The sequence below is a fragment of the Lipotes vexillifer genome, unplaced genomic scaffold (assembly GCF_000442215.2).
Source record: "Lipotes vexillifer unplaced genomic scaffold, Lipotes_vexillifer_v1.1 scaffold914, whole genome shotgun sequence".
NCBI lineage: Eukaryota > Metazoa > Chordata > Mammalia > Artiodactyla > Lipotidae > Lipotes > Lipotes vexillifer.
The window spans coordinates 4,113,844-4,138,667 of record NW_006780388.1 but is presented as its reverse complement, the minus strand read 5'-3'; the positions used below and the strand labels follow the sequence as shown (position 1 = coordinate 4,138,667).

At 45.8% G+C, this 24,824-nt stretch overlaps 1 protein-coding gene and 1 non-coding gene across 2 annotated transcripts in view; both read left to right on the top strand.

Moving 5' to 3' along the window:
* Positions 1-58: 58 nt before the first annotated feature.
* Positions 59-24,824, top strand: part of RAB11FIP3 (RAB11 family interacting protein 3) — a 78,281-nt gene continuing 53,515 nt past the window's right edge. The window contains exon 1 of the mRNA XM_007453679.1: positions 59-619. Coding sequence (XP_007453741.1) covers positions 59-619 — 561 coding nt within the window. The remainder of the gene's footprint in view (positions 620-24,824) is intronic.
* Positions 12,328-12,399, top strand: TRNAG-CCC (transfer RNA glycine (anticodon CCC)). The gene has a single exon. It is a non-coding gene; the product is annotated as a tRNA-Gly (tRNA).

Genomic DNA, 24,824 nt, shown 5'->3' with positions numbered 1-24,824 from the left:
CCCCGCCGCACCACTTGCCTCGCGGGCCCGCGCCGCGGCTGGGGGCGCGCCCATGAAGATGGACCCGAGCTGGCCGGCCTCCCCAGCGGGCGGCCCGGGCCCCGACCCAGAGCCCGGTGGGCCCGGAGCGCCCGCCGCCCCCGCCCCGCGCCCTGGGCTCGGCCTGCAGGACCTCGCGGCCGGCGCGGATGCTGGGCGAGCTCCGGGGCGGGAGCGGCAGCCGCAGCGCTCGAGCCGGGACTCCGACCCCGACCCGCCGCTGCCGGAACTCGGCCCGCTCTTTTCCTGGACGACGGAGCAGGCGGGTGACGGCCCCCCGCACAGCGCGTCTGTCCGCGCGCAGGACTTCAGCCGCAGCCATCACCTGAGGGGCGAGGTCGACTTCTTTCCTTCCTTCGCGTCCCCCGCGGTGGGCGAGCCGGTCCTGGAGCTGGGTCCCGGGGACCCGGACCGGCCCTCGGACTTTAACCAGACCCGCCCCCTAACGAGCGAGCCCGCGGGGTGTCCGGAGGACGGCCCCCGCCTCCGAGCCGTATTCGATGCCCTGGACGGGGATGGGGACGGCTTCGTCCGCATCGAAGACTTCGTCCAGTTCGCCACCGTCTATGGGGCAGAACAGGTAACTCGCAGCGTGGCAGACGGGCCCCGCGCGGTGTTCGCGGAGTGCCGGTCCCGCGTTCTCTTTTGATTCACTTCTGCTCTCACCTCTGGTTGAATTTCGCTGAAGCACCTCTTCCCCCTTTAAAGAGGTTCTATTCCCGGGAGTCAGTTTCTTTCCCTGCCATCCCAAGCCACACAATCTTATCTTTCCTAAATTGAGAGGAGCTCCTGGCGTGGGGACAAGCCCCTAGGCTGCCGGATAAAAGTGCCCCCTGGATGGAGAAGTGCCAGCGGTTCCCCCAACTGAGGGCCCAGGTCTGGTTTGGCCGAAGTAATTAACTTCTTCGGTCTGCAAAGGACAGGCTGCACTTGGACGGTTAAGATCATGTTAATCTATTTTGAGCGCAGTTACTTTACTGTGTGTGTTTGTCTTATGTTTTAGGTAGATTCGTTGTTGGGGAAACAGTGAACGTGAAAAACGGTCATTTCCATACCTTCTGTGCGGAAGGGAAAGGGATGACCCCCAGAGGGAGGGGAAGGAGCCTAAGAGCACAGTGGTGAATACAAACTCGAGCAGAACTCCATCAGGGCCATCTCCACTCTTGTAGGACAGGTGAGGTGCTGGACAGGTGACGGGAATGCACAGGGCAGTGTGGCAGGAGTCCTGTGCAGCTCCCAGGGCTGCGGCTGCTCTGGGAGAAGGTGGGCCTCAAGATCCAGGCCTTCCCCCATCTCAGCACTTATGAAAGTTTATGTGGAGACAGCAGCAGGGCTGTGTATGTTCTGCTGTTAACCCAAATAGACATCAAATAGGTTACTGGTGTTCACTTTTAAATATTTTACTTAGTAGTGGGAAATCACAAAAGGTTGATCTGCTAGTTTCTGTATTTTGTTGACTTTTCATACATGTGGGTATTTGTTAAGTGGGTGTTCAGGTACATATGCATGTTTAAGCCAAGAGGTAAAATTGACATCCTGCTATTTAGGGTGTCTGCCATAACATTAAGAACCTTTATAAAGGATCTGTGTGCCCCCTGAGTATTCAAAGCGTCCATTGAGCTGTCATGTAAAGAACTGGGTCGTCCTGAGTCAGGGCTCCTTGTTGAGTTTTCAGCGTGGGCATGTCCCTGTGGGGCATCCTGAATGTTGGTGTCTAGGTCAGTGTGAGCTCCTGTTTAGCTCTGGGTTGAAGACGTTGCTCAGGACACGTCTTCCATCTCAGTGTAATGGGCAGAGAGAGAGATACGTGACTGACAGTTTCCTGTATGGTTAGTATGGATTGTGATTGCTAGTCTAAGTTTTATTTATTTATTTTTAAAATAAATTTTAAAATATTTTATTTATTTATTTTTGGCTGTATTGGGTCTTTGTTGCTGCACGTGGGCTTTCTCTAGTTGTGGTGAGCGGGGGCTACTCTTCGTTGCAGTGTGCATGCTTCTCATTGCGGTGGCTTCTCTTGTTGGGGAGCATGGGCTCTAGGCACGTGGGTTTCAGTAGTTGTGGCATGTGGGCTCAGCAGTTGTGGCTCGTGGGCTCTAGAGCACAGGTTCAGTAGTTGTGGTGCACAGGGTTAGTTGCTCTACAGTGTGTGGGATCTTCCCGGACCAGGGATTGAACCTGTGTCCCCTGAATTGGCAGGTAGATTCTTAACCACTGCACCACCAGCGAAGTCCTGGTCTAAGTTTTTTTTATGCTTTTCCTTCTTGCCCCTCGGCTGGAGAGCACCTTGGGTATCCTTGGTTGTTTCTCATTAGTGTGATGTGTCTTCTCTGCAAACATTCTCTTCCTCATTACACCAATCAAGAATGTTAGGAAAGTGGCACATTTGTTCTTCTTTACCATAATCTGACTCTTAATAGAGTGCCTTATAGCTTATATGAGGCTCATTTATGTTTTCACTGGATCATCAACCTTTCTCTGAGGTGGTAGGAGGCAGAAGGGATTCATCCCACTTTACAGGTAAGAAACTAGAGGCCCAAAAAGGTTAAGTTACTTTCCAAGGCCTCACAGATTGTCAGTGCAATAACAGGGACTACACCTAGGTCTTCTGGGCTCATAATGTTTAGGTGGCTCTCAGCTTCCTAGCTTTGGTGCCCCTAAATAATCCCACAAAGTTTCATCTTATTGACTTAATAAAACCATTTTCATTTGAGAACCACCTTTTGTTGTATCATTCTTATTGATCACAGTGGGGAAAAATTGGGGTTGTTATTTGGGGCTGAGCTTTTTCTAAATACAAAGTAGAAATGAGTCAACATTCTTTGTTCTGGTAGCCCCTGGTGGAATTTTAAGTTTGGGGGTAAGGCCAGGTTGACTCAGGATTTGGTGGGGATGGGCAAGTGAGGGAGATCTCTTGTGACATTGCCCCTTCCGTCTGCTGTCCCAGACTTCTCAGGAAGAAGCAGTGTTAGATGTGATCTAAGTACCAGACTTGCACAGGCTTCCTGGGATGGTGGAGGAGAGCTCTTGTTTTGGAGCAGATAATTAACAGTGTAGCAAAAGGTTAATTTTTGTGTCTGTGTAAGGTTTGCTAGCCTTTATTATGACTCAGTCTTGCTTTTCCAAGTCCATTGTCAGAATACATTATAGAGGAGCAAAGAGAAGAAATATTCCTTGATAGTGAAATAATTTAGAGAAAAGTGAAGAATTCTACCTCATGATAAATATTTTTAATTTTTTAAAATGAAAAGTATTGAACATACATAAGAGTAGAGAGCATAGTTTAGTGAAACACTCTACCTGCCCCCAAGCCATTGCACAGTTTCCCGAAGTCTTGGTTCATTTGTGAACTCCCTACTCCCCACCCCCAGATTACTTTTGAAGCACATACCTGACATATCATTTCACCCATAAATATTTCAGTATGTATCTCTAAAAGATAAGAATTCCTTTTTAAACATTTATGATTTTTTTTTAACTGTGGGAACAGTTTGGATAAGCTGGATAACAGCAATAAAGACCATAAGTTGCTGTACTTCCCACCTTGAGATTTCAAAATACTGAGTTCATGAGTCTCTTAGGCCGGTCATATTACTGTCCTTGATGATCGCAACTCAGTTATCTTGATTATTGTCAAATTTTCAAAGGTAGCACTTTCAGTATCTTTTATGTAATCTGTTTATGAAGGAAGTGTTTTAAATTATTTAAGTGGATTATCTGAATTTTTAATAGAAGCAGTTCCCATTCATAATACAGATGGCTTTTGTGTCCCTCTTTCTTTAGCAATGTCATGGTGTGTTTGGCTCTCATTACCTCATCTGGTGATAGATCAGGTGTGGTGTAATAGAACACAGTGTTGGCAGGAATTGAAAGGGGAAAGAAGACTACAGCGGAGCTTTCTGGTTGTATTTTCTTGACCAGGAATTTATAGTCAGATGTGCCCAGGCACTAGTTCTGAAGTTGCAATAGGTTATCTTTAAGGCCTTGACTGTCTATGAAGATTCCTCGTTGACGTGACCCCTTTGTACTGAGAGGACTGATGCTTTTGTAGTCATCACCAACTTATCATAAAGCAGAAATTGTAAAATAAACTGTGAGAGTATTGTGAGAAAGGATTCATTTCTTTTGGTGTTATTTTTCAAAGGAATTAATTATAATTGTAAAGATTATTTTCACAGTATAGCACTCACTTAAGCATTTACATTTTAACAGTCACGGGTCCTTTCCAGAGAGCCCTGCACGTTGGAGCCGTGAATGCCCTTCAGTAACCTTGTGGGCCCTGTCCATCCTCCAAAGCACTTGCAAAAGGAGGCTGCTGGAGGAGGTGTCAATGCACAGGTCTCCCTGCTTTTCATTCCTTTCCATTCCTCTGCTGTTGGGCAGTTGGAACTCCATGGGGACGTTTGGCCACACCTTTTAGTTGCTTCAGTTTTCTTTCCAGTTTCTGTCCTAGTCTTGGGTTTGCGTGTGTGTGTGTGTGTGTGTGTGTGTGTGTGTGTGTGTGTGAGAGAGAGAGAGAGAGAGAGAGAGAGAGAGAGAGAGAGAGAGAGAATGAGTGTGCATGCGGGAGTGGGTGCACATGAGAGCTGGTAGTGTGTGTGTGTCTGGGTCTGTGTGTTGGAGGAATTGCTAAAAGGCAGATGACGTTCCTTTCTGTGCTTGGATCCCAGGCAATTTTGTTAGTGTCTTAAAAAATGTCTTTTTCATAGTATAAAAGTAACGCATGCTTATTATTTTTAAAAACTGGAAAATACAGAGTTATAAAATATAAAACAAAAAATGACCAATAATCCTACTATCACAAGAAAAACAGCGTTAGCATTTTTGTGCATTTCCTTCCAGACTTTTTTGTATACACACACACATAACTGTATAGAAGTACACAATTGAGGTCATATTGGGTAGAAGCTAAGTTATTTTTATAGATGTTTATTGTTTATTTTCTATTATTTTTAAATATTTGACTCTTCCTGGTCTTAGTTGCGGCATGGGGGACCTTCGTTGCAGCACGTGGGTTCTTTTAGTTGCAGTGTGCAGAATCTTTAGTTGCAACATGTGAACTGTTAGTTGCGGCATGTGGGATCTAGTTCCCTGCCCAGGGATCGAACCCGGGCCCTCTGCATTGGGAGCACGGAGTCTTAGCCACTGGAACACCAGGGAAGTCCCAGATGTTCATTGTTTAAAAAAATAGAAGTAAGTAACACCAGTAAGCAAAATATAAAAATAAGAATCACCTATAATCCACCATCCAGAGATAACTATTTAAGTATTTAATGTGTAAATTAAAATATATGTAATAATGCTTCATTGTCCAAAAATGGTATAATTCCATGTCTGTTGTTTTGAACCTGCTTTTTGACCTGTTTTTTAAAATTGAACGTCTCAGATGTATACATTCGTCCCTCTGTATGGAGGGTAGGATTAGTTTCAGGACTTACCCCCCTTGGATACCAAAATCCATAGATGCTCTAGTTACTTATACATAATGGTGTGATATTTGCATATAACCTATATACATCCTTCCATATACTTTATTATTTTTTGTTCTATAATATTTTTTATTGAAACATTGTTGATTTACAATGTTCTGTTGTTTTTTTGGTTTTGTTTTGTTTTATAATTTTTTCCTCCTATATGCTTTAAATCATCTGTTTTACTTATAATATTTAATACAATGTAAATGCTACATAAACGGTTGTAAATACAGTGTGAATGTTAGGTAAATAGTTGACAGCAGGTGGCAAGTTCAAGTTTTGCTTTTTGGAACTTTCTGAAATTTCTTTCCCTCCATTTTTTTTTTTTTTTTGGCCACTCTGCACAGCATGTGGGATCTTAGGTCCCCGACCAGGGATTGAACCCATACCCCCTGCAGTGGAAGTGCGGGGTCTTAATTTAACTTCCCTGGACCACCAGGGAAGTCCCCCCAGCCCCAGCCCCCAAAATGTTTTTGATCCTTGGTTGAATCCGTGGATGTGGAACCCACAGATACGGAGGGCCAGCTGTACTTTAATGGAAGCCTAAGGCTTACTTGTCCTCAGGGAGATTCAGCGTCATGTGGGATTATTCCAGTGTAGGATCTAACATTTAGGAAGAATTAAATTCCATGTGGACTACATGGACCACATTGTAAAGGGCACCAAGTTAGGGATTGCTTCCTTTTCAAACACTTATTTCATTTAAATTCTGGGCACAGGGTCTAAACATTAATTATAATCGAAATATCAGACAAAAGGGTTAGGCACCCACTGAAGACTGTTTAGGTGGCCATTGAAAGTACTTTTATGATAATTACAAAGTCTCCAGAGTAGCCTAGATTATCACTTCTGATATAAGTGAATAGTCGTATATAAATTCATTGTATGTATACCATGATTTTAACTGGGTAAAAGTTATCCATGTGAAAATAAAAGTCTTGAAGGAAGTATTAAAAATTATTTTTCGGGGCTTCCCTGGTGGCACAGTGGTTACAAATCTGCCTGCCAGTGCGGGGAACACGGGTTCAAGCCCTGGTCTGGGAAGATCCCACATGCTGCAGAGCAACTAGGCCTGTGCGCCACAACTACTGAGCCTGTGCTCTAGGGCCCGTGAGCCACAACTACTGAGCCTGCGTGCTACAACTACTGAAGCCCATGTGCTGCAACTACTGAAGCTTGTGTGCCTAGAGCCCACACTCCGCAACAAGGGAGGCCACTGCAATGAGAAGCCTGTGTACCACAACGAAGAGTAGCCCCCTCTTGCTGCAACTAAAGAAAGCCCACATGCAGCAACAAAGACCCAGTGCAGCCAAAAATAAATAAATAAAATAAATAAATGTATTTAAAAAAATTATTTTTTGTTGTGTGGGTGCGTGTGGTGGAAATGAGGTGGTTTTATTTGAAGTATTGGCCAAATTTTCTATTATGTTACTCATTTTAATTATTTTGAAAAGTAGTGCCTGTACATATACCATAAATTTCAAACAGTATAAAAAGGAATCTAGTAAAAAATTTCATTGTCATCTTTAGAAATAAAAAATGTAAATAAACCCAAAAGACAAAATATTTACATGTTTTACTTCGACTCTGTTAAGGTTTTAGATCAATATACAAAATACATCTAAAGAAACTCAGATTTTCTAGTAAACTTAAAAACTGCATAGAACGTTGAATTAGCATGTTCAGATGCTTACTGAAGATGGAATTTTAATTTTAAAAATTTATTTATTTTAAAAATTTATTTATTTATTTTTGGCTAAGTTGGGTCTTCATTGCTGCGCATGGGCTTTCTCTAGTTGTGGCGAGTGGGGGCCACTCCCCGTTGTGGCGCGCAGGCCTCTCGTTGCGGTAGCTTCTCTTGATGCGGAGCATGGGCTCTAGGCGCACGGGCCTCAGTAGCTGTGTCTCATGGGCTCTAGAGCGTGGACTCAGTAGTTGTGGCACGCAGACTCAGTAGTTGTGGCGCACGGACCCAGTTGCTCCACAGCACGTGGGATCTTCCCAGACCAGGGCTCGAACCCGTGTCCCCTGCAATGGCAGGCGGACTCCCAAACACTGTGCCACCAGGGAAGCCCTTTAATTTTTATTGATATTTGGAGAAATGCGTATGAGAAAATGCCTGTAATTCTTGAAGGTTGGCATTTAGCTTTCATCAGCATCTAACGTAAGTAAGTAAGAACTCCCTGGTGAAAAGAATTGCACTGATTGCATTGGAAGTTTCAAAAGCTTTTGAGATTAGTCGGTTAGTATAAATGGATTCAGTATCATGGTTAGGGAGAAGAAGAAATTTTTTCAGTAGGTACATTTTGTTTTTTCTGTCTAAATATTTAATACTTGTTTTGGCAAGTTGGTATTACTCTGGTTACAGTCTTGTGGTGGTGTGTTTTTCGTAAGTTTCAAAACCAGAGCTAATGTTGAGCCAGTGTCCTGTCCGTGCTGATGGATCAGCTGTCCTGGCTCCTTGTCTGTAAACCTCTTGCTGGGCAAGCTGAACCTTGGGCTGAGAGCAGCAAGCCTGGAATGGGTGTTGCCCGCTTTCAGCAGAGACATATTGTGGGCAAGGTGTCCCGGATGGCTGCTCTCAATATGAGACAAACCAGAGAGCCAATAACATTTTAGTATTATTAGCTGTAAATTACTTGAAGCACTGTCACGATGCATATTAAGTCCTTTTGCATACAGTGTCTGTATGTCTATTATTTGGGATTTCTAAAATCCCAGGTATTTTTAGCTATTTTCTTCAAGTCCCAGCTATTTTTTAAAGACCCATGTCTTCAGAAGGATTTAAGGATATATAACTCCGTAATTCTAGTTTGTTAAATGACCTACTTTGCTTTTTCTTTTGTTGGATAATTTTTAAAAGCATTTACAAAAGTTTTAGAGCCGTCTGTGCCCACAGGTAAATAGTCCTGCTGTAGTCAGAAGTGAGCTTGCCTGTTCATATCCTTGTTCTGAGCTAGGGATCCATGGTGTTGGGACCTCACCCAACCTCACCTCATCCATGGTGTGGATGTCAGAGGCTTTCATGATCCATTGTTCTTTTTTATTTCACATACTTTATTCTGATTTTTCTTTAAGCGAGTTTAACCAGCTTAAAGCCTAAAATTCCAGTTATGAATGATGTGGTGGCACCTGTTGGGTGAGTCTGTTGACAGGTGGTTTATGTGTTTGGACCACAGGCATTGTTCAGGACTGTAAAGGCCTTTATTGCCGTAAATCACTGGGTCAGTAAACAGAATAGTGGCTTAGCATTTTACTGTCACTAGCAATCCAGGGATGTTTTATAAACCTTTTTGTTTAGATTAAGCTTCCTGCCAGTGAACTGATTAATCATATATATTTTAATTTTTGAATTTTGAATTAAAATTTTTTATTGAAGTATAGTTGATTAACAATGTGTTACTTTCTTCTGTACAGCAAAGTGACTCAGTTTTGTATATATATTTATATTCTTTTTCATATTTTTTTCAATTATGGTTTGTCACAGGATATTGAATATAGTTCCCTGTGCCATGCAGTAGGACCTTGTTGTTTATATATTTGTCAAGTTAATTGGTAATTTTGGGCTTCCCTGGTGGTGCGGTGGATAGGAGTCTGCCTGCCAATGCAGGGGACACGGGTTTGATCCCTGGTCTGGGAAGATCCCACATGCTGCGGAGCAGCTAGGCCCGTGCACCACAACTACTGAGCCTGTGCTCTAGAGCCCGAATGCCACAACTACCGAAGCCTGCGTGCTTAATTAAAGCCTGTGCTCTGCAACAAGAGAAGCCCCCACTCCCCGCAACTAGAGAAAGCCTGCGTGCAGCAACGAAGACCCAACACAGCCAAAAGACATTTTTTTAAATGGTAATTTTAATTTTACTCATAGATTGCTTGAGCCACAATAAAAGTAAATAAAAATTTACACTGATTAGAGAGATTAGCATTTCCTTTGAAAGCCTACTAAAGTACCTTTAAAAACTTCAACCAGTGAGAATATTTTTCTCACTTGACAAACAGATGAGGATGGTTCGAAGGTGTAAGTTGCGGGAAAGATCTGAGCAGAGGATGGCTGGCCTCCTGGCTCTGCCAGAGTTGATGGCTGGCTCTGTGTTAGGTCCATCCTGGAGCTCCTGACCATGCCCGCACAGGAGCACAGGTCTTCATCTGGGAGAAGCGGGAAGCACAGCCAGCCCAGGGCACCTCTTTGGCCCCAGTGTTCTGGAGTAGGAGCTCTCAATAAGATTTTTTAAAAACATGTGAATCACAGATAAAAAGCTGATATAAAAACTCTTAAAAGTCAAAAGGAAAAGAGACCAAAGCTGATAGAAAAATGAACAAGAGATATGAAGACATTGCACAGAAGAAGATACACAAATGGTCCTTAAATATATGAAAAGATGCTCAGCTTCGCTTATGATAAAAGAAATGCAAATTACAATCGCTGGGATAGCATTTCTCACTCTTGGCATATATGTAAAAGCTTGAACACATTCTCTTGGTGAGGTTTTGGGAAACAGGCATGCTCTCGTATTGCTGTGGGAGTGCAGGGTGGTACATTCCGCTTGGAGGGGAGCTTGGAATTATCTGTGTGTGCATTTACCCTCAACTTCACAGTCCCACTTCCAGTCATTTACCCTGAGGATATACCACCCCAGGTGTGAAACACCAGATGCACGGGGTTATTCATTGCAGCATTATTTGTGATATAAAAATGGAAACAACCTAGATGTCCACCCAGGATGAGTGAACCAAGGTACATCAACTTAACTGAGAACTGTACAGCTGCAAAAATAAAAGAGGAAGATTCCTATGAACTGGTAAGAGTTATTTCTAAGATGTATTAAGTGAAAAAAGAAAGTATTGATACAAATTAATATGCATACTATGTGGTAGGAAAGAATGAGTGCTTATAGGAGGCCTGCTAGAGTAAACAATGGGGATAGAAAGTAGAATGGTGGGTGCCGGGGGAGGGGGATTAGTGTTTGATAGGTAGAGTTTCAGTTGAGGAAGATGAAAAGTGCCAGAGATGGATAATCATGATGGTTGTACAACAGTGTGAATGTACTTAATGCCACAGAGCTGTATACTTCAAAATGGTTAATTTACCCCAATTTAAAAAAGAAAAAGAGAAAAAAAAAAAAAGATATGAGGTCCAGAACACTGAGTGATGGACTTCAGTCTTCAGTTCAGAGGAGGAGGAACTGACAGGAAGAAGAAGGACCCTCCTGGCCCCCAGAGCAGGCTCTTCTCCTCACCTACCCTCTCAGCCTCTAGTCTGATCCTCAACCCGTCCGAGGTTTCCATAGTCAGAGGCTCCAGGACAGGGCCTGACTGAAAAGAAAAGAAGGGAGAAAGAATGTGAAATAAGAAAGAAGAGGAAGTAAGAATATGTGCATATTGTAAGTCAAGTATACTTCAATAGAAAAAATTTTTGACTATATATATTTGCTTCTCTTTGCAAAAAGAAACATAGGAAGGATAGACTAGAAACTAATTAAAATAACTTATCCAAGTAGGTGAGGGCAAGGGGTAAGGGATCTGGATGGGAGTGAAACTTATCCGAGTATGCCTTTTTATATAATTTTGACTTTTTGAACCATGCAGATATTCTGCATGGTTCAAAAAGTAAAACAACAATGATAGAAAAAAAGACTAATATTGAATTCAAATAGAAACAGGTGAACCTAGAAGTATATTGAATTAATAACATAATAAAGAGTAATTCCAGTCACACACACAGTACTCTGTATTCCTTTAGTGGGATATATTCAGAAGAAAAAAAGAAATACAGAGAAATATACTACAGAGTAGGTTTGTTGTTGATAGATCAGAGTAGTAGTTCTGAAGTGACTTTGGCCGTATTTTAGGATAAAATGAGCACATGTACCGGTGTTGGGAACCAGGGTTCCCTGGGAGGAAAGAGATGAAATGTGAAGAAGAGGTGAGGAAGGACCCTGCTGTCTGGTAATTTAAATCGGAGGTATGAGTATGAATACATGATTAACAAACATTCTTAACCTTGTTTTCTGAGAGAGTCTAGGGGCAATGATACCCCAGTAGCACTGAGTACACCTAGTCCCCAGATCTTGGTTGCCAAATACCATTTTCCTCTAAAGGGATCAGGGATCCTTGGAGAAATGACGTATTCCAGGTTCTGGGCAGGGAAAATTCAATGTGAGCCTGGATTATCTTGTACCAGAAAGCAAGGAAGTGTTCAAAAATTGATGGGGACATGTCAAAAAAAAAGAGCAGCTTGAATGGGTTCCTAATGGGCAAATCTGGGGCATTTTGAGCACAAAAAAGAATAACGATCATGGATACGTTGAATTTTAAAAGTCCATGGCACAGAGAATAAAAATCACTCATAGTGATACTCCAAAGCAGGTGCATGGGGCTTCTTATAGACAAATGCCAGTTAAGGTAGAAAGTCGGAAAGCTTTAGACAATCAGTATTTTGCAATCACCAAGGTAATAATTGATTCAGGCAAGGATCATCAGTGGTTGTCAAAAAACGTGGTTTAAACATTTTGTTGGCGGCAGGGACGGCAGGATACTCACAGTCTAAAGTGTCTTTCCAGTGATGATTGATGACAAAGGGAAAAGATCTCTTTACGTTGGAGAAGTCTGGTGGATTCCGCCTTGAGCACGTGATCAAACTCAGACTCCCCCGTAGTGGACAGACTGTGCCCCTCCATGGGATGCAGTGGGAGGGACAACATTCTTGCCAAAAATGTTTGACCTGAGTCAAGTAATGAGAAAAAAATCAGACACGTGCTGTAGGGCACCTACAGGACAGCTGCTTGGACTCCTCAAATATGAGTGTTGTGGAACTTCCCTGGTGGTCCAGTGGTAAGACTCTGTGCTCCCAGTGCAGGGGCCCCAGGTTCGATCCCTGGTCGGGGAACTAGATCCCACATACATGCCACACTAAGAAGTCCATGTGCCGCAACTAAAGATCCTGAGTGCTGCAACTAAGACCTGGTGCAGGGCTTCCCTGGTGGCACAGTGGTTAAGAATCCACCTGCCAATGCAGGGGACACGGGTTCAAGCCCTGGTCCGGGAAGATCCCACATGCCGCGGAGCAACTAAGCCCATATGCCACATCTACTGAGTCTGTGCTCTAGAGCCCGTGAGCCACAACTACTGAAGCCCGCGCGCCTAGAGCCCGTGCTCCACAATAAGAGAAGCCACCACAATGAGAAGCCCGCACACAGCACAAAGACCAGTGCAGCCATAAATAAATAAATAAATAAATAACGACCTGGTGCAGCCTAAATAAATAAATAAATAAATATTAAAAAACCCCGCATGTAATAAAATATCAGTGTCGTAAAAAGGGTCGGACACGTAAATTGAAGAAGACTAACGAATCATGACCACTAAGGCCTGGTCCTTAACTGGGTGCTGGATTAAAAGAAAACAAAACAAAACTACAAAGGCCATTATTGGGATGGTTGGGAAATTTTGAGTATAGATGGAACACTTGATAATAACGGTGTTAAATTCCTTGTGGGTCATAATACTGTTGTCATTATGTAGGGGGGTCTTGTTCCTAGGAAATACATGCTGGAAGGGTTAGAGAGGTATCAGGACGTCTGTGGTTTACTTTCAGCAGTCCCACAGAAGAAGCACGTGTGTGGAAAGAGACTTATAGCAAATGTGGAAAGACGTTAGTCATTGCTGACTCTAGGGGAGGGATGTAGGTGTTTCTTGTGTTCCTCGAACTTTTTCAGTGAGCTTGACGTATTTAAAAATAAAAAGGAAAAATACAGTATGGGAAGTTCATTGATGTAATCTACACTACATCTTGTACGGAATGTTAGGTTGTGTGGCTTTTATCAATCTTAAAAACAACCAACAAAAAGAAACAAAAAACTCCTTTATTCCCAAACAAGTGAAAGGAATGTTACACCTATGCACCCAGGTTTTCCTTCTTATTGACTCAGTGCCCCATCTAGCATTGTTGATTCATCGAGTACACAGGGTATGCAATGACCCCTCTCTTTGACACAGGGATTGAAATGGGAAATTAAAACTCCTCTTAGACTAGGAATAGCTTGTGATAAAACCATATTCTTATTTATCAGGAGATTCTGCTCCTCCAAGGGGTGTGAATATCTTGTTCAGCCCACAGGCTCACTGAGAAGGGAATTTAGAGAGAGCCCCTTTCCTCTCTCTGGTGACAGTACTCAAATGGGATAAACCCATACTTGAACAAATGTGTGAAAGGACCTTAGAAATGCTTAGGGAGCTAAAAATAACTTCTTGTTTCAGGGCAACTTCATGTATTTTATGCTTTGTGTTTTGTCGTGAAAATGGCTGGGTGCTGCTGTGGAGCGTGTACATACACATACCTTGAGTGTGTATGGTGGGTGTTGCACATTGCGGTCCTGAGGTTCGTTCACTGTGGGTTTTAGATATCAACAGAGTGCAGCAGAATGGACTTGTGTGGGGTTGGTTTAAGCCACAAAGATCCTGTCGTCACTGCTAGTGATGTAGAAAGCCTTTAAAGATGGTACAGTATAGGGCTTCCCCGGTGGCGCAGTGGTTGAGAGTCCGCCTGCTGATGCAGGGGACACGGGTTCGTGCCCCGGTCCGGGAAGATCCCACATGCCGTGGAGCGGCTGGGCCCGTGAGCCATGGCCGCTGAGCCTGCGTGTCCAGACCACAACAGTGAGAGGCCTGCGTACCGCCAAAAAAAAAAAAAAACAAAAAAAAAGATGGTACAGTATATATTGTGACCTTTGGGTGATGGGCAGGAGACTCCTTGTGTATGTAGGTTGTCAGTGCCTTAGACCACTGATTCATCAACGTTTTATCTCAGACCCCTGTACATTGTTCAGTGTCGTTAAGTACCAAAGAGCCTTTGTTTATGTGGGTTATTTCTATTGGTCTCTGCTGTATTAGAAAGTAAAACTAAAAACATTTAAAGTATCTTTTTTTTTTTTTTTTTTTTTTTGCTGTGGGGTATGGCATGTGGGATCTTACTTCCCCGACCAGGGATCGAACCTGTGCCCCCTGCTTTGGGAGCGTGGAATCTTAACCACTGGACCACCAGGGAAGTCCCTAAAGTATCTTTTTATTAGTTCATTAAAAAATAATCACATGTTAACATTAATGGCATATTTTTGAAAAATAACTGCTTTCTAAAATAGTGAGAGGAGAGGCATTATTTTACATTTTGGCAAGTGTCTTAAATGTCTGGCTTGATTGACGAGAGCTGGTTTGTTTAATATCTGCTTCTGCAAGCGATCTGTTGTGTCATGTAGCCTCTGGAAAACTCCACGGTACATTCGGGAGAAAGTGTGATGAAAGAAGGCAAAGGACGTCTTAGGATGTTATGGAACTAGCGTTGATCTTGCAGACCCCCCTTCCTCAGACACTAGGGTCCCCTGGGGTCCCTGGACCACTGGTTGGTTGAGAACAGCTGTCTTACACTCCTGAAGTGGCTGAGTTGTGGCCTGATCTCACATGTTTACACGCATCTGAATCATCTGTAGATCCTGTAAACACTGGCTGCTGGGCCGCCCCAGAGTGTCTAATTGATCTGGTCTGAGTGGGGCCTGTTTCCTTGGCACAGTTCCTGGCGATGCTGCTGCCCCTGGTCCTGGGGTCATGTTTGGAGAGCCACTGTCCCAGAGAGTTCTGAAAATGTTTGCATCTCTTTAAAGACCACGCTCCCCAGTCATATTTTAACATGCCTCTTTTCCTCACTGCTGTATTTATCTGGACATTAATTTCACCAGTGTTTACTTGGGGCCCACTCTGCCAGCCCCTCAGGAGGCCTCCGGGCTGCCCTCTGCCCTCTCTGCTTTGTCTGGTAGAAAAGCACAGACAAGAAGCCAGGACCCTGGCGGAGAAGTCTATCCATCTTGGCCCGTTCTTCCTGCCATGTCCCTGCTACTCTCTCACTTCAGCTTGCTATGTGTGTTTGGTAATTACTTTATTCTTTCTTTCTTCCTTCCTTCCTTCCTTCCTTCCTTTCTTCCTTCCTTCCTTTCTCTTTCTTTCTTTCTTTCTTTCTTTCTTTCTTTCTTTCTTTCTTTCTTTCTTTCTTTCTTTCTTTCTTTCTTTCTTTCTTCTTTCTTTCTCTTTCTTCTTCCTCCCTCCCTCCCTTCCTTCCTTCCTTCCTTCCTTCCTTCCTTTCTTTCTTTCTTGCTGTGTTGGGTCTTCGTTGCTGCATGCGGGCTTTCTCTAATTGTGGCGAGCGGGGGCTATTCTTCATTGTGGTGCACTGGCTTCTTATGGCTTCTCATTGCGGAGCACGGGCTCTAGGCGTGTGGGCTTCAGTAGTTGTGGCACGCGGGCTCGGTAGTTGTGGCTCATGGGCTCTAGAACACAGGCTCAGTAGCTGTGGCACACGGGCTTAGTTGCTCTGCGGCATGTGGGATGTTCCCCGGACCAGGGCTCGAACCCGTGTCCCCTGCATTGGCAGATGGATTCTTAACCACTGTGCCACCAGGGAAGTCCTATTTTATTTTTTTCTTAATTTATTTACTTGGTTTTGCGGGTGGGCTCCTTAGTTGCGGCAGGTGGGCTCCTTAGTTGCGGTATGCAAACTCTTAGTTGTGGCATTCATGTGGGATCTAATTCCCCAACCAGGGATCGAACCCAGCCCCCGTGCATTGGGAGTGTGGAGTTTTATACATTGCGCCACCAGGGAAGTACCTACTTATTTTAGTTTTACATTTCTGTTTGATTTTTTGTCATGTGTATAGTTTAAAAAGTCAAATAGTTTACCGCACGTCATATGACGAAAGTAGCTGCACTCTCCTGACTGCCACCTCCCGCTCCCAGGCTCCTGGCTGTTTCCTCTGTTGGTGTTTTCCTCCAATTTTAGGTACTTTCTATTGACTTTTTCTTGTGGAAGGTACACCCACATATTTCCCTTCCGTCTCCTCCATTCTTTCAACACGGTTAATCCCAGTCTTGGCTAAGTAGGCATTCTGAGGTTGTCTTATTTTGACTGCAGATATTTTTGATGGCTGACCCGTTTAGTGTGCTGTGATTACACTTCCTTTCGAATATAGCCTTTTGCTTTTCCTGGAATTAGTGATCACATTAATGTTTCCCTTTGCTCAGTTTTCTGCATACCTGTCAGTAGTTCTTTCTAGCCTGTCTGCCGGGGTCTGACTGTTCTGCTTGTACCCTGGGGCTCCAGCGGGGCTCACCTCCCACCTCTGGGAGTACCTGTGGTTGCATCTCCTAAGTCGGCCTCCCTGCCGGGGCTTCCCTGTTAGACGCTCTACCAGGCTTTTCTTTTCAGGTACGATGCCCAGTGCTGCGTCGTCCGGCATCCCCTCTGTGCGCTTACATCTCTGTGTTCTCTGCTCTAATCAACTTCCTGCTTGTCTGTTCCTGTGCATCTTCTGGAACCTTGGGGCCTTGCCTCTGGAGTTGCATTTTCCTGGACATCGAGAGGGAGTGGAGAGAAGCTCCCGTGTTCTGCATTTAGCTCTGTTTTGGCCCTTCTCCTCAGCGTCCCAGACATGCATTTGTCAGGACAGGCTTAGGCATCTGCCTGCAGGCTTTTCTGTCTGCTCCACCGTCATCCTGTGACCCAGGCAGAGCAGGACTTGTCAGTGTCCCCTGGCTGGGGGGACAGGACCAGATACAGGCTCTGCTGCCCCTTTCCATTCTCCCCCAAATGTTATCTGCAGGAAATCTGGGTCAACAGATGATTTGACTTAGCCTTTCTCGTCTGTATTTCACATGTGTGTGAAAATTTTCATATTTTGACAAAGTCCACAAACATGAACTTAGGTTGTTTAACCTTAGAATATTCCATTACTGTGTTGCTGTGCTGTGACTGGTAAGCATTTATTTTTTCCAATGTTTCTCTACTAGGAGTAATGCTGCCGTACCCCCAGCCACACGGGTCACTTTTCATGTACCTAAGTTCTAAGCAAGAGCTAATTTTTGTGATGGGGAAATGGAGGTTATTGCCTTGGGCTTGGAGTCATAGATATATGGAAGAGGTTTACTCAGGCTTTTTTGGCATTTCAGAGCTTTTCTGTGGGAGCCGAAGTAGGTACTAAAGAGAGGAGGCAGAAAGCCCTTGGCTGTGCTTCTGGAAATACCTCAGCTGCTCAGCGAGGGCTTCCTGTTACTGGCTCTGAAATGCAGTCACTGGAGAACCTGCATGCAGTGCTCCGCGCCCACAGGTCCTTCTCTTCCCGGTTTGCAGGTGCTGGGAGTGTGACCCCAGGGCGCCGGCACCCACGTGCCAGGGACCTAAGCCCAGGGCACTAGGAGTCCTTTGTGCTGTAGCACGTGGCCTCTGGATGTAGTGTTCTTTCATGTTTGGGCCCCTATTTTTTCATCTGTAAGGTGGATATTATATGTGTTCAAGGACACAAAACAGTCAGAGGGACCCGGGTGTGGCTTCAGGCTCGGGCACCTGTCATTCGTTCACTCAGCACCTGTGTGCAATGGCGTCTGTGAGCACCTAACCCATCCAGGCGGTGCCGTGGGTGTGGGGACATGGGGACATGGTGGTGAGGAGGGCTGGCCCGCTTCCTGCCCTCCTCAGGACGTGGGACAGGTCGTCCCCAGGAGCTGCAAGATGATACAAGTGCTGGGCAGGAGAAGCAGAGTGTTTGAGGTTGTGTAACAGGGAATTCAGCCTAGTTGGGAATGTTTCCCTCAGGGAAGTCGGTTTATTCTTGTTTATTCTTCTTTTTTTTTTGAGGTAACTCTTGAGCCTACGTACGGAGGCTGAGCGGAATTAGTGAAGCAAAGGGTGGAGAGGAAGAGCACTCCAGGTGGAGGCACAGCCTGTGGAGAGGCCTGAGTGGGAGGAAAGAGGGCGCTTGAGGGGGACGAGGAGCCTCGTGGGCAGAGGAGGCGCTGGGCCAGGCCTAGCAGGGGATTTGGTCTTTAGTCCCAGGGTGGGTTGAAGGCGCCAAGGAGTTTAAGTAGAGAAGGGTCGGAAATGAGACTGACTCTTCCAGAAGATGGTTTGTTTGGAGACGACAGGGGTGGATGGGGAGACCTGACAGGAGGCCGGTGAAGGGTTCGGCCAAGGCTGGTGACCGCTTGGATTAGGTGGTGCTCAAGGGGATGGAGCTGGGGGAGGCTAGAAGTGACCCCGGGGGGCAGTAATGGTCCCATCCTGTGGCTGAATAGGTGTGGGTGGGATGGAGGGCCTAGGCCTGGGTCTGGGGGGCATTTCCATGGATGTCCAGTGCTCTCTGGCCTGAGCTTAGAGACCAGTCTGGGCTGGACGTAGAATCTTAGAGATCAGTATGTAGAAGGACTCAGCAGCATGTAACACAGCCAGGCTCCGAGAATGAAGAAAGTGCGTCCTCACATGGGACAGGCCTCCGGCGGGTGACCCGTCCTGAGATCCTGCCCGTCTGGGCTGCAACAGCCAGGTCCCTCTGTTTCTGTCTGAGGAACCCTCCCCGAGTCTTCCCAAGGCCCACTGGCCCCCCTCCGCTTTGTTGGCCAGTTTGCTTGTAGGCACTCCCCAGGCTGGTCCATGCAAGTAGGGTCCCTGGACTGGCAGCAGGGCCCAGAGGCTTGTTAGGGACACAGCATTCACTCTGCAGGGTGAGGTGTGTGAGAACCACTGGTTGACCAGTCAGGACCACTCTGCTGGCCTGGCTCCAGGCAGCCTTGCCTGCTGGGTCTCCCCCACACTAACAGGCCATTCCTTGCCTCTAGCATTCTCTGTTCCCCTTTCCCCACTTTGCTTTTCCCCTTAGCACTTAAACCATCTAGCAAAGTCCATGTTTTACTTATGCTGCTATTTGTCATCTCTGTCTCCATTCCCACCTACCCACCATGAACGTGCCTGGTGGGCCTCCCAGGTATTTGCAGACACACATGGCTGAAGGAAGGAAGACCCGGGCAGGATGGGGGTCTGTCAGCAAGGACAAGGGGGAGTGGTATGGGCGACCAGCCGTGGCCGATGGCGTCCAGCTGGAGTCACCAGTGAAGCCTCCGGAAAACACGAATGTTGAGGCCCCTGGGGGATGGAGAACGCAGAGGGGGCTGAGGAAGGGGGTGTGAGGGCCAAAGGCTGGGGGCCCTGGCAAGATACTCACTTGCTCCAGGCCTCTGTCCAAGTGAGGGTCCTGGCAGTGCCTGGTTCACAGGTGCTTGTGAGCAATGAATAGGGCAGGTGTGGTGCTGACCCGGGGTGGGGGGTACTCTGAGTGATTGAGGGCTCACTGTGTGCAGAGCTGTGTTCTCTAGATTTTAATTCCCTTTGGGACGCCCTAGAGGAACTTTAAAAAGCTGCATGTATATTTATGGCTTGTGGCTCAAGGGCCCTGGGGCGGTGTGTGGTTACCTGAAAGCTGTGCAGGAAGCTAGTGCTGGCCTTTTAGGGGGAGTTGCTAAAAGAAATTAGGAACACATTTCCTGCCTTCTAGGAATTAATGGTTTGGGGGCTGTTTGAAATTGGGTAGGAAGAGTAAATACTTTTCTTTTAAAGGGAGGCTTTGTTTCTTATCTGTGGTTTCTGTGTGTTTGTTTTTGCTGTGTCTGATTATTTGGGACCCTTCAACAGATCAGACCCTATTTTTTCCTTTGGTTGATTTTTAATTAATTTCTATTTTGTGAAAAACATTTATTCTGCCTCCTAAGAATCTCCTGTTTCCAATTCTGTATGTATGAGTAGCATATTCAGTGTTAACCTTTTCACTTCCTAAGTATAGTCATGCTCCAAAACCATGTTACATTTACCTGGTTATGTGTTAAGTGTTATTATGTTGTATTATTAATGTTACATGTGGTGAGCTTGTAAATAGTTTCAAAACTTGGGAACTGCTTAAAATACTTCTGGACCTTACCTTGCTGTGTTCCTTTTCTTTGTATTGAAAACTTACTAAGTGGCTCAAAAGACTTGGGATACCATGTTGGGGATGAAACTGGTTTCTGTGGAAGCCAGAAGTGCAGGGAGAGGTGGACCAGGCGGCTCCTTTCTCCCCCTCCTTCCCCTCTCCCCTGAGGACAGGTGATGGTGGGCGCTCCGTGGCCTGGCTGGCACTCTAACTTCCTGAAGGACGCCCTCTTGCTGGAAGAGAGCCCCTTGCTTTGCTCCAGCGTCCTACCTCTGGTTTCTCAGAAAGTTGGAGATGCATCTTCCTCACAAAGCTGCTCAAGAGACACAGTGAGACCCTTCTATCCCTTAAGGAAAGACAGACTCACTTCTGAAGATGCTGTGTGCTGAGTCTGGGCAGCACAGCTGGGGAGGCGAGTCTGTCCATGCCTGCCCACCTTCTTCCTCATCCAGCCTCTTGAGACCTGAGAAGATCAGCTTGGGTCCGTGTTCCTTCAGCCTTTGATGTTCCTGATGACTGAAGTCATATTTTTCCATTACTGCTAAAAATGTTCCAGAAGTGTACATCCTAGGACATGAAATCTCTCCCAGTTGCTGTTGACAGTGGAGCATGTCCTGTCTCCACATCCACCCCCTCCCCGAGAAAATGCTGCTTATTTATTTAAACACCCACAGATAGACAAGTCACAAAAATTAAATATGGATTTGAAATTTCCTGTGATGATAATAAAATAATCCCTTATGTCTGATAACTCTGTAGTTTCTACTACAAAGAGATTTTGTACACAAACTCTCCTGCGAGCTGGGACGTGCCCAGTTGGTGGCGCCATGAATGGGCTGGAGCACTTCATCCTGCCCTGCTCTCTCCTGTCCTGAGCCATACACACTCGTGGGCCCGGGCCCTCTTCCTGTGTTGTAATAACACAGTCTGCCCTTTGATTGTGTGTTTAAGGAAGGAGGAATCCAGGTTCAGATTCACAACCTATGAAATAGGAGGGTCCCTACATGGCACGGTTTTTTGGAGGTGGGGTTAATATTCCCACTTGTGGGTGTCTCGGGGAGTCTGGGGATGGTGGTTGGAGTTACATTTTTTTTTTTAAATAAATAAATTTATTTATTTATTTTTGGCTGCGTTGGGTCTTCGTTGCTGTGTGCAGGCTTTCTCTAGTTGCGGTGAGCAGGGGCTACTCTTCATTGCGGTGCACCGGCTTCTCATTGCGGTGGTTTCTCTTGTTGCAGAGCATGGGCTCTAGGTGTGCGGGCTTCAGTAGCTGTGGCTCAAAGGCTCTAGAGCGGAGGCTCAGTAGTTGCGGCGCACAGGCTTAGTTGCTCCGCGGCATGTGGGATCTTCCCGGACCAGGGCTTGAACCCGTGTCTCCTGCATTGGCAGGCAGTTTCTTAACCATTGTGCCACCAGGGAATTCCCTGGAGTTACATATTAACAAACAAGGTCTTTGGCTCCTTCAGCCCCATCCTGTCTGGTCCCGTGAAGTCCTCCTGGGGCCAGGCCTCTGCTCCTCCCTCTGCTCAGAGGGTCTCAAGCTGCAGTGGCATCGGATGGCCTGGATGGCTTGTTAGAACACGGTGCCAGGTCTCACCAGCAGGTCCCCTTTTCAGCAGTTCCCGGGTGGGGCCTGAGAGTCTGCATCCCTAACGAGTGCCTAGGAGGTACTGCTGCATCACTGGGAGACTTCTGCCCCAGAAGCCGGGCATCTGGACCCTGGCTGCACACAGTGACCCGAGGGCCCTGCTGTGCCGTGGGCACTTTCCATCCCACTCTCTGGGGTGGGACCAGGAACAGAGGTGGAGAGCTTGGCTGTGAGGGAAAACCCTTGTCCTGCCCGAGCAGGTGTATCGAGGGTGAGACCAGGAGCTCGTTGAGGAGCCGCTCTGAGAAGACACAGTTGCTGAGAGAGGCTGCATCTGAACATGGAGCTGTCAGACCCAAAGTCCCATTACTTTCCACTTTGGGGCGCTGCCTCCTGGGGAGAAAGTCCCAGCACTGTGGTGATGGGTGACTGGGGCCTCGCTAGCTGTGTGTATTAGTGGGGCCTTTGTGGCCTTTTTAAGTCATCAGTAAACAAGTATGTTTTTTGGTCAGGCTTGAAAGTCAGTGCTTGGGCCTGGACACAGGCCTCCTTTGTGGCGGTCACCATAGAGGTTCCCTCCTGGGTCCTGCCCCTCTGCCTCGCCCAGGCCCAGCCAGTGTGAGGGGTACTTGGGGAGAGAATGGGGGGCCGGGGGTGCACATACTTTGAATTAAAGCACTTTTTCCTTTCCTTCTGGAGCCTTGGGTACTTCTCGTGAAGGCTGCTGCTGTTTGCAGAGGAGCAGAGGCTGGACAGGGCTGTGTGCAGGAGCTGGCTCTCCTGCTCAGCTGTCCATGGTCCAGGTGGTGGTGCTTTCCTGGGAGCAGCACTCCAAGGGCGTCGGGAGGAGATAAATTGTTTTCTGTGCCGTCGGAGTGGCCCTGTTTGCTGAGCTGTGGGAAAGCACAGAGCTGTGCTTCCCGTGTGTGCGTGGGGTTCACAGGCAGCGCCTGTGAGTGACCCTCTGGGCAGGAGCTCTGGCTCCGCTGGCTGCTTATCAAGTGGCTCTTTGACCACAGAGGGGACCTCAGGACAGTCTCCCTTGTCGAGTGTGGTTCTCCCAAGAGTCAGGAGAGACGCTGTGGGGGCAGGTGCCTCCCTCTCCTCCCCTCTTCCACCCACCCTTCTCCTTTTTCCACTTGTTCACGGTTGTGTTTTCATTCCAGCTTTGGGTGGGTTGGTTTACTCTACTAAAATCCAGGAAAAACAAGGCTGACTTTTTTGCTGTGGGAAACAGAAAGCCCTTTTATGAGAAAGTCCATCCTTATCAGCGTGATTCAATTCACTCTGGCTGGTGAGGAGAGAAAAGCCACAAAGTCGCCAGACATTTTCCTCTTGGTGATTTTATTTTTAAAAACTGCCTTCAAGGAGCCTGCTTTATGATGCCTTTTGCGAGAAGTACTGGTTAGCGAGGCTTAATCCGCATTTAGAGGAACATTGGCTTTCTCTTTTACACTAAGAACTTTCTCGTAGGAGGAATCTTAGCATTTGTAACATGTGAATCAAGAACCTGTTCTCAGGTTGGTATTGCCTTTAAAGCAATAACAAGGTAATGTACATTTACATAAAAACATGCAAGTAAAGGAGAAAACAAAAATCCCATCTGGCACTGTGAATCATTTCAACCTTCTAGGCTTTAAATCATTATTTATATAAGAGAGATAAATAAAACCAGAGTCACAGTTAACTTACTTTTAATTTAATTTTAATTTACTTTAAATCAGTATATTGTCATCATCTCTCAATGTTGGTAGATTTACTCCTACAACATGATTTTAATGCCTACTTTTCCATCATATGAATGAATGTGCTAGAATTTATTCAGTTAATCCTCTGTCTTTGGTATTTTTGATTTTCATTTTTCTGCTGTTATAAGCTTTCTCCTAGCTGAAGCTTCCTGCACAATCTTTATTATGTCTTTAGGTTAAAGTCTTAAGAATGAGGCTTCCCTGGTGGCGCAGTGGTTGAGAGTCCACCTGCCGATGCAGGGGGCACCGGTTTGTGCTCCGGTCTGGGAGGGTCCCGCGTGCCGCGGAGCGGCTGGGCCCGTGAGCCATGGCCGCTGAGCCTGCGTGTCCAGAGCCTGTGCTCCGCAACGGGAGAGGCCACAGCAGTGAGAGGCCCGTGTACCGCAAAAAAAAAAAAAAAAAATGGAATTGCTGGGGAAACATGTATAGATCTTAAATGATTTTTTAAATGTTTTTAACACCAAATTGTCCTCTAGAAAAGTATTGCCAGTCTGATACAGGGACAATGGTATATCAGTGTAGTTTTAACTTGCATTTTTCTTATGAGTGTGTTTGACCTGATGTTTCTCTAAAAGTGTTAGTGAACAGTATTTTTGTGTGTGTATCTTTTGTGTCACAGTGAGTGCTGACTGGCCTCCATTTCTTAACCTGTGATGTGGGGGTCAGCTCAAGCAGCCTCTAAAATCCTGTGGAGCTGTAAAAATGTTATGAGTTTCTGTAGAGTTCCTTTCTTTTGTGCTATTATCCCTTCTTATATGTTTCAGATGGATGCCATCAGTCTATATCATTAAGGAATAAATACTATCTTTGTTTTGGTTTAGCATTCTGCTTTTAAAGAGCAAAGTGCAGAAGATGAAGGCAGAGAAAACAGGCTGATAGTGGACAGAATGAGAGCCTGAAGAATTTTCATTTTGTGCTGACTTAGAAGTTTTCTCCACTGTTGCATGATTTCTTGATAATTTTTAAAAAATTGTGATGATCATAGACATTAGGCCGTTCTACAGTTAGCTTTATTTAGCTCCAAGGTTTAACGCTTCACATTTTAGAGCTTCTGGAGTTTTTTTTTAGTCCTCTCAAGATTTGTCCTAGGTACTGTCACAATCTAGGAACTGTCACTTTTAGGTTTAAACAAATCTCAAAACAAAACAAAACTACTGAAACCCAACCACAGACTACATGGGTGTGGCTGTTTCTGACCTGG